The sequence below is a fragment of the Macaca thibetana genome, chromosome 8 (genome assembly GCF_024542745.1).
Source record: "Macaca thibetana thibetana isolate TM-01 chromosome 8, ASM2454274v1, whole genome shotgun sequence".
NCBI lineage: Eukaryota > Metazoa > Chordata > Mammalia > Primates > Cercopithecidae > Macaca > Macaca thibetana.
The window spans coordinates 96,895,928-96,909,354 of record NC_065585.1 but is presented as its reverse complement, the minus strand read 5'-3'; the positions used below and the strand labels follow the sequence as shown (position 1 = coordinate 96,909,354).

Here is a 13,427-nt window from a genome sequence, read left to right as displayed (position 1 = left end):
GCTCAGTTTAGCTAAGTACATTTCTTTCAAAATATAATTCCATTTGCCACTTAAAATACTTTTTCAAACTCAATTTCAATGTTTTAGAGCACTTAAAGCATTTTCTATTTACATAAAAAAAATCTTACTCCTCTACTTGTCTTAGAACGAAACAAAACAAAATAACCCACCGATTTGAATCCTTTCTCATGATTTTGAAAACATCCTACCTGAGTCCCCATTTGCTGCTTCTCTGGCTTCCTTCCTAATTTCAATGTACTTTTTCTTTCTTTCCATAGGAACCTATTGGGCAGAACAAAAATGTAAAACATTTTATAATAACAGTCATGCTTTTTCTGTTTTAGTAGCAATCTGGTAAAAAAAAAAAAAAAAAAATTATAAATTTTTAAACAAAACAAATCAAAAAATTTTAAAACAAAACAAATCTGAAAGCACTCAAAACATAACCTCAACAAGAGACTAGTGAGTGTCCCTTAAGGAAAGCCCTTCCTGCAGATTCCCACAGAACTTGGCCCAGGCACTTAACCTCCATCTCAGCTCTGGTATAGCTCACTGCATACAGTGTGTACTAAGCTCTTATGCCTGGATTGCTGATAAATTTTATTATCTCTGAGCCTCAATTTCTTCAAATCTAGTTATGATATCATGGTGCCTTACACTGTTGTATAGAAGTAACATACAGCATGTGTCTACATGCTTAAGGTGCTAATTTTGTTGTTTTTTAGTTCTTTGAACATATGCCTAGAAAACAATCCTAGTCTTGTTCAAGGCAGGATCACCATTCACATATAGTGGTAAAGCACTAAGACGTGGTGGAGGTCAGCAGCTGTGCGGGGAAAGTGCACGCCATGGGGGATGAGCTAAGCTCTCTGCCCATCTTCCCATTTCCAATGGGTGGTGAAGGCAGCAACCAACACATTCTCACCAACTGTCCAATTGCTGAGGCTGGCACGTCAATCTGAGTTTGGCTAAAACAAACCTTGTCCCATCTGCCAGAGCAAGTCTTCCAGTTAACCCATGACTCCTCCATGATCCTGGCACGTTGCCCAAGCAAGTCCACAGTAAGGATCTCAATTTCTTTGACTGGAGCAATTCACTCAGAAAACAACTTCTGGGATATGTCCTAACACTTGCTTTTACTGGCACTGTCTTTCCTTCACATGTCAAGAGATGAAATCAAGTTCTGACAAATTTTGTAGTTGCCTGAGATTGTATCTGAAGCTAAAATTGCCAGTTTTTGTATAAACTACATGAAACTACCAGTTTTTGTTGAAAGCCGACTTGAATACTGGCAACTTAACGTGTTCGACATAATATGGTTTTCTTTGTGAGCACTTGGTAAGTCTTTTTTAACTTAGAACACTGACAATTTCACTCACCTCAACTTCTACAGGAAAATTATAGCGGCGCTTCAGGTCGATCAGATTTTCAAAAATAAGCAAGTTCTGTGAATACAAAGAATCATGTAAAAATAGCTGAATGGTGAAAATCCTCATAACTGATGTTACTTTAGAATTAATGCTATGTAGTAACTCATGGAAAAGCACTCCAGCTTTAAATATACCTATGCAGAATTAAAAGAACCACATCTTTAATATAAGATGGTGCAAATTATAAGTTTAACATAATCTAACTTTTGAACTCCTACAATGACAACAATAGTGCACACCTTAGGAGAGGCCTACCTTTTCTGGTTTTTCACTAAACAGAAAACCTTGGTAAAATTTTAACTCATTGAAGACACAGCAGATGACAGATATGGCGCAGTTGTATGCTGCACAATGGTAAAGTCTTCTCCTCTCCAGCAGCTGATTCTCTCCTGCCATGTTCTCTGTAAATGCATCGTAGCACAATCTGCAGAGAGATACACATGACAAATCAATTCACACAACATGGCAATCACTGCTCAAGCCCTAATGCCATTCCCATTCAGCCTTTCTCGAGTGTCAGGCTTGTGCCAGGCAGAGTATTGGGCACTGGGAATATGAAAAGGAGCATGTCACCCATCTCACAGCAAGGGCAGCATACACACATGGATCTCGCAACACAGTGGTCAGTGATGCAACGGCATCAAGTGCAGTAAGTAAACAGAGGAAAGCAAGGAGGACAGACAAAAGCCCAGTCATGACTGAACAGTGACATCATTCACTGATGAGATAAGATAGCACTAAGAGGAGGCTAATAACGATTTTGTTTGGAGATGCAAAATGAGACACGGCAAAGTCTGTGTTCAATATTTACTAGGAGGAGAATTCCACTAAAAGACAAGTTTTAGAGAAAATACATTTGACTACTTTTGTGTTTAGAATGCCTGTTAAAAAATATTTACTATTCCTTTAATTTCAAATCTCAGAAAAAATACAATACTCTAAATCTTTTGTTACTGAAAATCACAGTACTAAAAATATATCAAGCTATTCAAGGGGAAAAACAGCAGGAAAAGAACAGTAAAAGGAAAAAGTTTTATTATTTGTAAAATATTAGTACAAGATAAAACAACTGTTATCCAATACACCCTAAATTAACACCCTAATTAAAGTTCACCTAAGTGGTTTATAAGAAGAAAACTATAAAAGCTCAGTATCTAAATAAAATATTTATTCACATTATATACACAAATAAAAATATATGTACCCAGAGCATTGATAAATACAATAAAATCCAAAATTAAGTAAAATCTTACTTAATCAGTGTCTTTGTAAGTTCATTTCCTTCTGTAATACGCGAGCCATGGAAAACTTGATTAATTTTAGATTCCTTAGCGTGAACATCATCTTTGGGAAGACGAGAATACATCACATCTAGAATCTTATAGTAGCCCATCTTCTTCGTGATTTGAGTATCAAAGGTAGATTCATTTAGCTTCAAAAAAGTAACATATAATTATCTTTGGTCTTATTAAACATGAAATAAACCTTATTGAATATATCAAATTTAATACTTAATATCCTTTAGACAGACAGAATTTTAACAGTCAAAAACGCTAAATCACTTCAATAAGAAAGCATGCAATTGTCCAGGTCTAGAACATGAATACAAGCATTTGATATGTTACACTGGGTGAAGCAGGAAATAATGCATGACATCCAAATAGTGAGCCAAGGGTAGAAAATGTTTGCACAAAATCTTACTGAAGACAAGGGAGCAACAGGTGAAAATCCAAAATTCTCAGCTATTTTGAAGTTTGCATTAACAATGCGGCATCTGGGTATTCATAGTATTTCCCAACACGATTCCAAGGGAGGCTGAGTGATACATCCCGCCCTTGCCCCACAAAAAGTATCCAAAAGATGCCCTCATTCCTGAATCCTACCTCCTCATGTGGCAAAAAAGGACTTTGTAGACAAAATTTAGTCAAGGGCCTTGTGATGAGGAGATTATTTTGGATTGTCCAGGTGGGTAGGCCATAAATGAAATCACAGGCAACCTTGTAAGAAGTATGTGTAGGGAGATTAGATAGACAGGAAATGGAAATGTGACCAAGGAGGAAGAGACCAGGGTGATACCAGCGCAAGCCAAGCAATGCTGGCAGCCCCCAGAACTTGGAAGAGTCTGGGAACAACTCTTCCCTGAGTTCCCAGAGCGAGCGTGGCCCTGACAACACTGTGATGTCAGCCCAGTGAAACTGATTCTGGACTTCTGGCCTCCAGAAGTATAAGAGACTATCCAAATTTGCATAAGCTGTTACAGAAGCCACAGGAAATAAAGGTAGATCCCGTTTAGCCACAGGCTGTTATGTGGCACACTCCTCGAACAGCAGAGGCCATGTGACTGAGCACACAGCAGTATCTAAGCACACCAGTCAAATAGGCTGCTCACTTCTTATTACTATTTAACTGATTTAAGGTGTGTGATACCTTTGTAAACCTGGACTTCAACACATCAATGGCATCCACCACAATTGTGCTAAAGAATTCTCTCAAAGCATCCAGGCTACAGTGCCACAGCAGAGTAAGGAGAGAGCGGTCCACAAAGGATTGGCGTGTGAAACTTAGGCGGGGGTCATCCTTCCTGAACATTTCATACACGCTTTCCAGAAGGCCTACTTGTGTGACACATGAACCCCTAAGAAAACAAGATAAAATTATATGAGCATCCCTGCTTTGAAGAGGAACTTTATGAGTGCCTACCACATAACAGGCAAAGTAAACACCAATGATTACAAATCACAAAAATAACTTTAAGGACTATATATATGCAAAACCCACAAAATACAAAAAGCATTTGCACATGAACCATACTACTTTTATTCACTCCCCAAAATCTTCAAATCAAACGTGGGCATTAAAAAGAGGAATGTTTCATTTACTTTCAAATCTGGTCTTGCTTCAAGAACATCTGAAAGGCTCTGGAAGAGTATCAAGCTTAAAACAGACACATTTCCAGGATATAAAACTTAGAAGTTGGCCGGACGTGGGGGCTCACGCCTGTAATCCCAGCACTTTGGGAGGCTGAGCCTAGCAGATCTTGAGATCAGGAGATTGAGACCACCCTGGCCAACACAGTGAAAACCTATCTCTACTAAAAATACAAAAATTAGCTGGACATGGTGGTGTGCGACTGTAGTCCCAGCTACTCTGGAGGCTGAGGCAGGAGAATCGCTTGAACACGGGAGGCAGCGGGTGCAGTGAGCCAAGATCGCACCACTGCACTCCCACCTGGCAACAGAGAGTCTGTCTCAAAAAAAAAAAATTCAGAGGTTATGATTTTAAAGTTCTAGTTTCTCCCTACCAATGAACCATCGTTGCTATTTTCCAAACAGAAATATACCTATCTGGTCCTTTCTCACCTGAAAATAATATATTTGAATAATCATCTATAAAGTTCTGTCTATAAATCTATAAATTAAGAATGCAGAATTAGTATCTCATCTATAAAAATAAGAGGGTTAAGACTAAACAACCATTAAAATTCTGATGTCATGAAGTTAGATAACCCGTGCAAAAATATTAGATTCAGAAGGTAACTCAGTCATAAAGACTATAGGACACTACTAGATGCCATACAGGCTTTGCAAAGTTCGTTTGGGTACTACAATGGACTGAATGTTTAAGACTCCCCAAATTTCTATGTTGAAATCCTGACCCCCAATGTGATTGTATTAGGAGGTAAGGCTGCTGGGAGGTATCAGTGCCCTTATATAAGAGGTCCCAGAGGCCAGGCGTGGTGGCTCATGCCTGTAATCCCAGCACTCTGGGAGGCCGAGGTGGGTGGATCACCTGAGTTCAGGAGTTGGAGCGCATGGATCACCTGAGGTCAGGAGTTCAAGACCAGCCTGGCCAACATGGTGAAACCCCGTCTCTACTAAAAATACGAAAATTAGCCTGGCATGGTGGCAAATGCCTGTAATCCCAGCTACTCAGGAGGCTGAGGCAGGAGAATTGCTTGAACCTGGGAGGCGGAGGTTGCAGTGAGCTGAGATCACACCTTTGTACTCCCGCCTGGGCAACAACAGAGAAACTCTGTCTCAAAAAAAAAAAGTCCCAGAGAGTTCCTTGCCCCTTCTACCGCGGATGACTCAGAGAGAAGGTGCTGCCTATAAAGCAGGCAAGCAGGCTGTCATTAGACACTCCGTCAACTGGCAGCACGTTCTTGGACTTCCCAGCCTCCAGAACCATTAGAAATGTATTTCTGTTGTTTTATAGGCCACCCACTCTGTGCTATTTTGCTATAGCAGCCTGAAAGGAATAACATAGGCACCATCCTAGGTTCACTTTCTCTTGAGGAGCTTTCTACTAGCAAGCACAGTAGAGATGCACATAAAACATCCGACTCTTACATAAAAAGCTAAGATGGTAAGGAGAAGCAAAATAAAAATAGCAAAGACCTAATGTTAAAAATGGGCCCACAGATGATTTACTGAAAAATAAATGCAAATTAAATATATAAAAATATGTCCAACTTCACTCATAATAAAAGAAAAATTAAAGTAACAAAGGGAAACCCTTCCTCACCTATAAATTGGAAAAAATCCAAATGTTTCAGAATGTTGGCAAGACAGTGGTGAAACTGGTACTCTAGTACATTACAAATAAGGAAGGAATGCAAATAATACAGCCCCAAAAGAAGCAATACAGAGATACCTGGCAAAAAATACAAATGCACTTACCTTTTCATCTGCATTTAGGAATCTACCCCAAAGATACATGGGCAAATACAAGATGATATAAACACAAGGTTATTCACAATGGCATTATTATTATTTTTTTAAAATATTTTTGTAATGATGGGGTTCTGCTATGTTGCTCAGGCGGGTCTCAAACTCCTGGGCTCAAGTGATCCTCCTGCCTCAGCCTCCCAAAGCACTGGGATTATAGGTGTAAGCCACCGCATCTGGCTTCCCCGTGGCATTAAGTTTAACAGCAAAAGATTGAACCCAGAAGTTCATTGGCAAGGGGCTGCTTTAAAATACTATGATACTTCTTTGCAATGAAGAATTAAACACCAATTTTTTAAGGAAAAAAATGAGGAAGATCTCTATATGCTGATAGGACAAGATCTGTACAAGACACAAGTGGAAGAGATAGGAAGGTGATAGGGCAAAAGAGGAACGAGAGAGGGCCAGAGACGGAAGGAAGATCCTCTGAATTGTAGCTCATTATATAGCTTTGATTTTAGTCATGTAAATATCGTACACGTTCAAAATGAAAATTGAGTCAAAAGAAAAAACAAAATTTCTAAAATTTGAAAATTAATTAAATAAGCACTACTAATTGGTGTAATAACCACACATCAAGAAAAAAACTACATCAAATGATTTTGGAACACAAAATTTGACTGTATATCCTTAGATGGCATGTACTAAGAAAATTATAACTAAAATGAAAAATTTAAACTTCATCTAGCTGTCATTATTCTATGTAATAATACTGGTATTGTTATTTTTGAAAGTATTTTGTGTATATTGTAAAGCCATTGAGTAATTATAGACTATCACTGGAAACAACATTAGAAAGGAAAAGAGAACAAGATGCACAGTGTAAAGGAATAAGAAAAAAAGTTACATTAAAATCCTACAAAACAGAAAAAAGAATAAGAAAAAAATTTTAATAGTAAAAAATTTGGGGCCGGGCGCGGTGGCTCAAGCCTGTAATCCCAGCACTTTGGGAGGCCGAGACGGGCGGATCACGAGGTCAGGAGATCGAGACCATCCTGGCTAACACGGTGAAACCCCGTCTCTACTAAAAAATACAAAAACTAGCCGGGCGAGGTGGCGGGCGCCTGTAGTCCCAGCTACTCGGGAGGCTGAGGCAGGAGAATGGCGGGAACCCGGGAGGCGGAGCTTGCAGTGAGCTGAGATCCGGCCACAGCACTCCAGCCTGGGCAACAGAGCGAGACTCCGCCTCAAAAAAAAAAAAAAAAAAAAAAAAAAAAAAAAAAAAATTTGGTTGTCTTTTATTTATTTTTGTTTATTTTTTCAGGCTCTCTGGCCTTATTCCCAATCTCAGGAAGCATGCAGTCCTTCACTATTACATATTTTGTTGGCTATTGGTTTTTCATAGACAGCCTTTGTCAGTTTTATCACAAATGAATGTTGTAGTTTGTCAAAAGTTTTCCTGCATCTACTGAAATTATAATGAGTTTTTGTCCTTTATTCTATTAATACAGTATCTAAGACTAACTGATTCCCAGAAAGAAAAGCAACCTTGTATTCTTACAATAAACACCAATAGGTTATGGTGTATAATGTTTTGTGGGTGTTGCTGAATAGGTTAATGTATCTTTAAACATTTTTGTGTTTATACTCAAGAAGGATACTGGTCTATAGTTTTCTTGTGCTGTCTTTCTCTTATGTTGGTCTTGCTACTTGCCTCACAAAAGGAGTTGGGAAGTGTTCCTTCCTCCTCTATATCCTGAAGGGCTTATGAACTACTGGTATAATTTCTTTTTAAATATTTTAATTCCAGGCACAGTGGCTCACACTTGTAATCCCAGCACTCCGGAGGCTGAGGAAGAAGCCCACGAGTTCAAGACCAGCCCAGGCAATTTAGGAAGAACCTCTCTACATTAAAAAAAAAAAAAAAAAAAAAAAAAAGGCTGGGCTTGATAGCACGCCTGTAGTTCCAGCTACTAGGCAGGCTGAAGGAAGACTACATGAGCCCAGAAGTCAAGGCTGCAGTGAGCCATGATCATGCCACTGCACTCCAGTAGGGCAATAGAACAAGACCCTATCTCAAAAATAAATGAATGAATGATAAAATTCAATGGAAGGAGTGGACCAAGAAAGCTAAATAGAAGCCTCTAGTGATTGTCTCCCCTGCAGAATGCCAAAATGAACAATTATCTGTACAAAAAAGCACCTTCGTAAGAACCAAAAATCAGGTGAGTGATCATAGTACCTGGTTTTAACTTCGTATTAAGTAAAGAGGCATTGAAGAAACTAAGAAAGATAGTCTTCAATCAACTATACCACTCCTTCCCCATCCCCCAGCAGCAGTCACACGCAGGACACAGAAGCTGTGCACTTGGGGGAGGAAAAGCACTTTGCATTGGAACTCAGTGCTGTCCTGTCACAGCAGAAACCAACCCAGGGCAGAATTTAGCCAGCACTCACTGAGAGAACATTTAGACCAGCCCTAATCAGAGGCAAACTATCGATCCCAGTGGTCAGAAACTACATTCTGGCAAGCCCTGCCACCATGGGCTAAAGTGCCTTGGGGTCCCAAATAAAACTTGAAAGGCAACTAAGATGACAACAACTGCAATTCCTGGGCAAGTCCTGGTGCTGGGCTGGGCTCAGAACAAGTGGACTTGGGGGGGCACATGACCTGAGATACCAGCTGTGGCCACCATGGGAGTGCTTGGCCATGCCTACCCCAACCCCAGGTAGTACAGCTTGCAGTAATAAAAGTGACTCCTTTCTTCTGCTTGAGGAGGAGGGGGAGAGTAAAGAGGACTTTGTCTTGCAACTGGGATACCAGCTCAGCCACAGTAGAACAGGGCACCAGCGAGAATCCTGAGTCCCAGACGACATTTTTAGACACACTCTGGGCCAGAAGGGAACCTGCTGTCTTGAAGGGAAGGGCTCAGCCTGATGGGATTCATCACCTACTGACTAAAGAGCCTTTGGGTGATGAATTATCAGTGCCAACCAGGTAGTACTTGCTGTGGGCCTTGGTTAAGACCCAGGGCCATGCTGGCTTCAAGTGTGACCCAGTACATTCCCAGTTGTTGTGGTCACAAGGAGAAACCCTTTCTGCTTGAGAGAAGGAGAAGGAAAAGTAAAGAAGACTTGCATTACGTTTCATGCCTTGCAACATGGGCACCAGCTTGGCCACAGAGACGCAATATCCCCAGAGGGCTTCTGGGGTCCCCAGTTCTAGGCCTTGGCTCTTAGACAGGATTTCTGGACCTGCCCTGGGCCAGAGGGGAGCCCACTACCCTAAAGGGACAGACTCAGAACTGGCAGCATTCACCACAAGCTGACTACAGAGCCCTTGAGCCTTGAGTGAAAATCAGCAGTAGCCAGGCAGTCCTCACTGCAGGCCTGGGGCAATGGTGACCATAGGGAGAGACTTCTCTATTTTAGGAAAGGGGAGGGAAGAATGAAAAGGACTTTGTTTTGCAGCTTGGGTACCAGCTCAACAGCAGTGGAACAGAGCACCAGGTAAATTGCTACAGTTCCCAGCTCCAGGCCTGGCTCATAGATGGCATCTCTTGACCCACCTGGAGGCGGGGCGAAATCACTGTCTTGAAGGAAAGGACACAAGACTGGTTAGATTTGCCTCCTGCTGATTGTAGAGCCACTGGGCCTTGAATGAACACAGGCAGTAGCCAGGCAGTGGTCACTGAAGGCCTTTAGTGAGACCCAGTGCTGTGCTGTGCTGTGCTGTGTGCTTCAGGTCTGACCCCGTGCAGTCCCAGTGGTGGTGGCTACAGAGGTGCTCGTATCACCGTTCCCCCAGTTACAGGCAGCTCAGCAGAGACAGAGAGACTCCATTTGTTTGAGAAAAGTAAGTAAAGGAAACAAGAGTCTCTGCCTGGTAAGCCAGGGAATTTTCCAAGATTGTACCAAGACCACCAAGGTGGTACCTCTATAAGTCTGTAAGAATCACAGTGTTACTGGGCTTGGGGTACCTCCTACAGCAGATTATGACTTAGGGTGGCCCCTAAAGCAGATATGGCTTCAGTGACCAAAGACTTAGATCAAACCCCCAAGTACCTTCAAATACCTGGAAAGTCTTCCCAAGAAGGATGTATATAAACAAGCCCAGAAGACTACAATAAATACCTAAAATATTTAATGCTCTGACATCAATGAACATCCACAACCATCAAAACCAGCCAAGAAAACATGACTTCACCAAATGAACTAAGTAAGGCACCAACACCAATCCAAGAGAGACAGAGGTATGTGACCTTTCAGACAGAGAATTCAAAATAGCTGTTTTGAGAAAGGCCAACAAAATTCAAGATAATACAGACAAGGAATCCAGAATCCTATCAGATAAATTAAACAAAGAGATTGAAAAAATTTAAAAGAATCAAGCAGAAATTTTGAATCTGAAAAGTGCAGAGGACATACTGAAGAATGCACTGGAGTCTCTTAAAAGCAGAACTGATCAAGCAGAAGAATGAATTAGTGAACATGAAGGCAGGTTATTTGAAAATACACAGTCAGAGGGGACAAAAGAAAAAAATAAAAAACAATGAAGCACACCTACAAGATGGGGTTTCACCGTGTTAGCCAGGATGGTCTCGATCTCCTGACGTTGCGATCTGCCTGGCTCGGCCTCCCAAAGTGCTGGGATTACAGGCGTGAGCCACCGCACCTGGCCAGTATTTTACATTTTTAAATAATTAAGAGTATAACTGGATTATTTCTAACACAAAGAAGGGATAAATGTTTGAGGTGATGAATACTTCAGTCACCTTGACCTGATTGTTACACATTTTACACCTGTATCAAAATATCTCATGTACCCCATAAATATATGCACCAATGACCAACAAAAACAAAAATATATCATATATCTGGGCCAAGCACAGTGGCTCACGCCTGTAATCCTAACACTTTGGGAGGCTCAGGCGGGAGGATTGCCTGAGCTCAGGACTTTGAGACCAGCCTGGACAACATGGCAAAACCCCGTCTCTACTAAAAATACAAAGAATTATGTGAGTGTGGTGGTGTGCCCCTGTAGTCTCAGCTACTCAGCAGGCTGAGGCACAAGAATCACTTGAACTTGGGAGTTGGAGGCTGCTGTGAGCCACTGCACTCCAGCCTGGGAGACAAAGTGAGACTCTGTCTGAAATATATATACACATACATACATATATTTGATAAAATTCACTAGTAGCTATCTGGAGGCCAGGCGCAGTGGCTCATGACTGTAATCCCAGCACTTTGGAAGGCCAAGGCAGGCAGATCACTTGAGCCCAGGAGTTCAAGACCAGCCTGGGCAATATGGCAAAACCCTGTGTGTATACAAAAAATACAAAACTAGCCGGGTGTGGTGGTACATCCCTGTAGTCCCAGCTACTCACAAGGCTGAAGTGGGAGGATTGCCTGAGCCCAGGAGGTCAAGGCTGCAGTGAGCCTTGACCACTGCACTCCAGCCTGGATAACAGAGTGTGACCCTAAATCTAAAAAAACAAAACAAAAAAGCCATGTAGGTCTGGGATTTTCTTTACAGAAAGATTTTTAGTTATTAATTCAATTTAATTACTTGTTAGGGATGTATTCATACATTTTATTTCTTCTTGAGTCAGTTTTGGTAATTTATGACTTTCTATGAATTTGCCCATTTTGCTTAAGTTGCTGAATTTGCTGGCCTAATATTTTTCATAATATTCGCTTATAATCTTAGTTTCTAAGAGGTCAGTGGGTTACATCCACCTCTTTTCATTCTTAAAAAGCTTTCATAAACTGTGGTTTTTCCTTTATTTTTGGTTAGCCTAGCTAATGGTTTGTCAACTCCTTTTTTTTTTTTTTTTTTTTTTTTTTGAGACGGAGTCTTGCTCTGTCACCCAGGCTGGAGTGCAGTGGCCGGATCTCAGCTCACTGCAAGCTCCGCCTCCCGGGTTTACGCCATTCTCCTGCCTCAGCCTCCCGAGTAGCTGGGACTACAGGCGCCCGCCACCGCGCCCGGCTAGTTTTTTGTATTTTTAGTAGAGACGGGGTTTCACCGTGTTAGCCAGGATGGTCTCGATCTCCTGACCTCGTGATCCGCCCGCCTCGGCCTCCCAAAGTGCTGGGATTACAGGCTTGAGCCACCACGCCCGGCCGGTTTGTCAACTCCTTTAACTTTGATTGTGAAAACAAATACTGATTTTTCTCCACCACTTTTCTGTTTCCTATTGCCTTCCTTTGTACTACCTTTGGTTTAGTTTTTTTTTTTTTTTTCTAGATTTTAAGGTAGAAAGTTCAGATTACTAACTTAAATCTTTCCTATTTTCAAACATAGGAATTAAAAGATATAAATTTCCCTCTGAGCACCTATTTAGTTGCATCACATTTGGATATGCTTTATTCTTATTTTATTCAGATCAAAATATTATCTGACTTCCTTTGTAATTTCTTATTTGACCCAAGGGCTATTTAGAAATATGTTATTTATTAATTAGTTGATTATTTACAAATATTTTCAGATTCCCAAAATTTCCTTGTGTTGTTGAATTCTAATTTAACTTCACTTTGGACAGAGAACATACTTTGTATGATTTCAACCTTTTTAAATTTGTCAAGACTTGTTTTTATGGTCTAGTATATAGTCTGTCCTAAAGAATGCTTCAAGTATGCTCAAAGAGAATGTGTTCTGCTGCTGTGCAGAATTCTGTTTTATAGTTGGTTAATTATGATAACTTTTAAAATATCAGTAGAAAGGAATGAACTATGTCATGGATGAACATCAAAAACATTATGCTGAACAAAGAAGCCAGGAATAAGAAATCACATATTGTATAATTCCACTTATATAAAATGTCCAGAGAAGGCAGATTTATAAAGACAGAAAGTAGATTAGCGTTTGCATGGAGCTAGGATCAGCAATAGCAGTCAATTGTAAATGGTCCTATGGGGTTTTACTGGGGAATAAAAATGTTGCATGGTGCTGGTTGCATACTCAATAAAGTTCCTAAAAATCATGGAACTTATATACTTACAGTTGGTGAAGTTTATGATCTGTAAAATACAACTCAAGACAAATTTACATGGATATTTACAAATTCAATATAGATAAATGCCAATTTTAAAAATTCATTGGAAGTTTACTATGAGAACTAACCATGGCATCAAACCCTTACTTCAAAAATCAATAATCAGGGCCAGGTGGGGTGGCTCACATCTGTAATCCCAGCACTTTGGGAGGCCAAGGCAGGCCCATCATTTGCGGTCAGGAGTTTGAGACCAGCCTGGTCAACATGGTGAGACACCGTCTCTACTAAAAATACAAAAATTAACCATTGTGGTGGGGTGTGCCTATAATCCC

The 13,427-nt window shown here is 40.7% G+C and overlaps 1 protein-coding gene and 1 long non-coding RNA gene across 5 annotated transcripts in view; one reads left to right on the top strand and one right to left on the bottom strand.

Annotated features, from left to right (window-relative positions):
* Window positions 1-13,427, top strand: part of LOC126960794 (uncharacterized) — a 114,934-nt gene that overhangs the window by 425 nt on the left and 101,082 nt on the right. The window lies entirely within an intron of this gene.
* PRKDC (protein kinase, DNA-activated, catalytic subunit) overlaps window positions 1-13,427 on the bottom strand; it is a 189,509-nt gene that overhangs the window by 93,317 nt on the left and 82,765 nt on the right. For all 4 annotated transcript variants that reach the window (XM_050800346.1, XM_050800348.1, XM_050800347.1 and 1 more), the window contains exons 41-45: window positions 3,858-4,065; window positions 2,684-2,862; window positions 1,686-1,854; window positions 1,380-1,445; window positions 210-282 (exon numbers count right to left, since the gene is read on the bottom strand). In XM_050800346.1, the coding sequence (XP_050656303.1) occupies window positions 210-282; window positions 1,380-1,445; window positions 1,686-1,854; window positions 2,684-2,862; window positions 3,858-4,065 (695 nt within the window). The remainder of the gene's footprint in view (window positions 1-209; window positions 283-1,379; window positions 1,446-1,685; window positions 1,855-2,683; window positions 2,863-3,857; window positions 4,066-13,427) is intronic.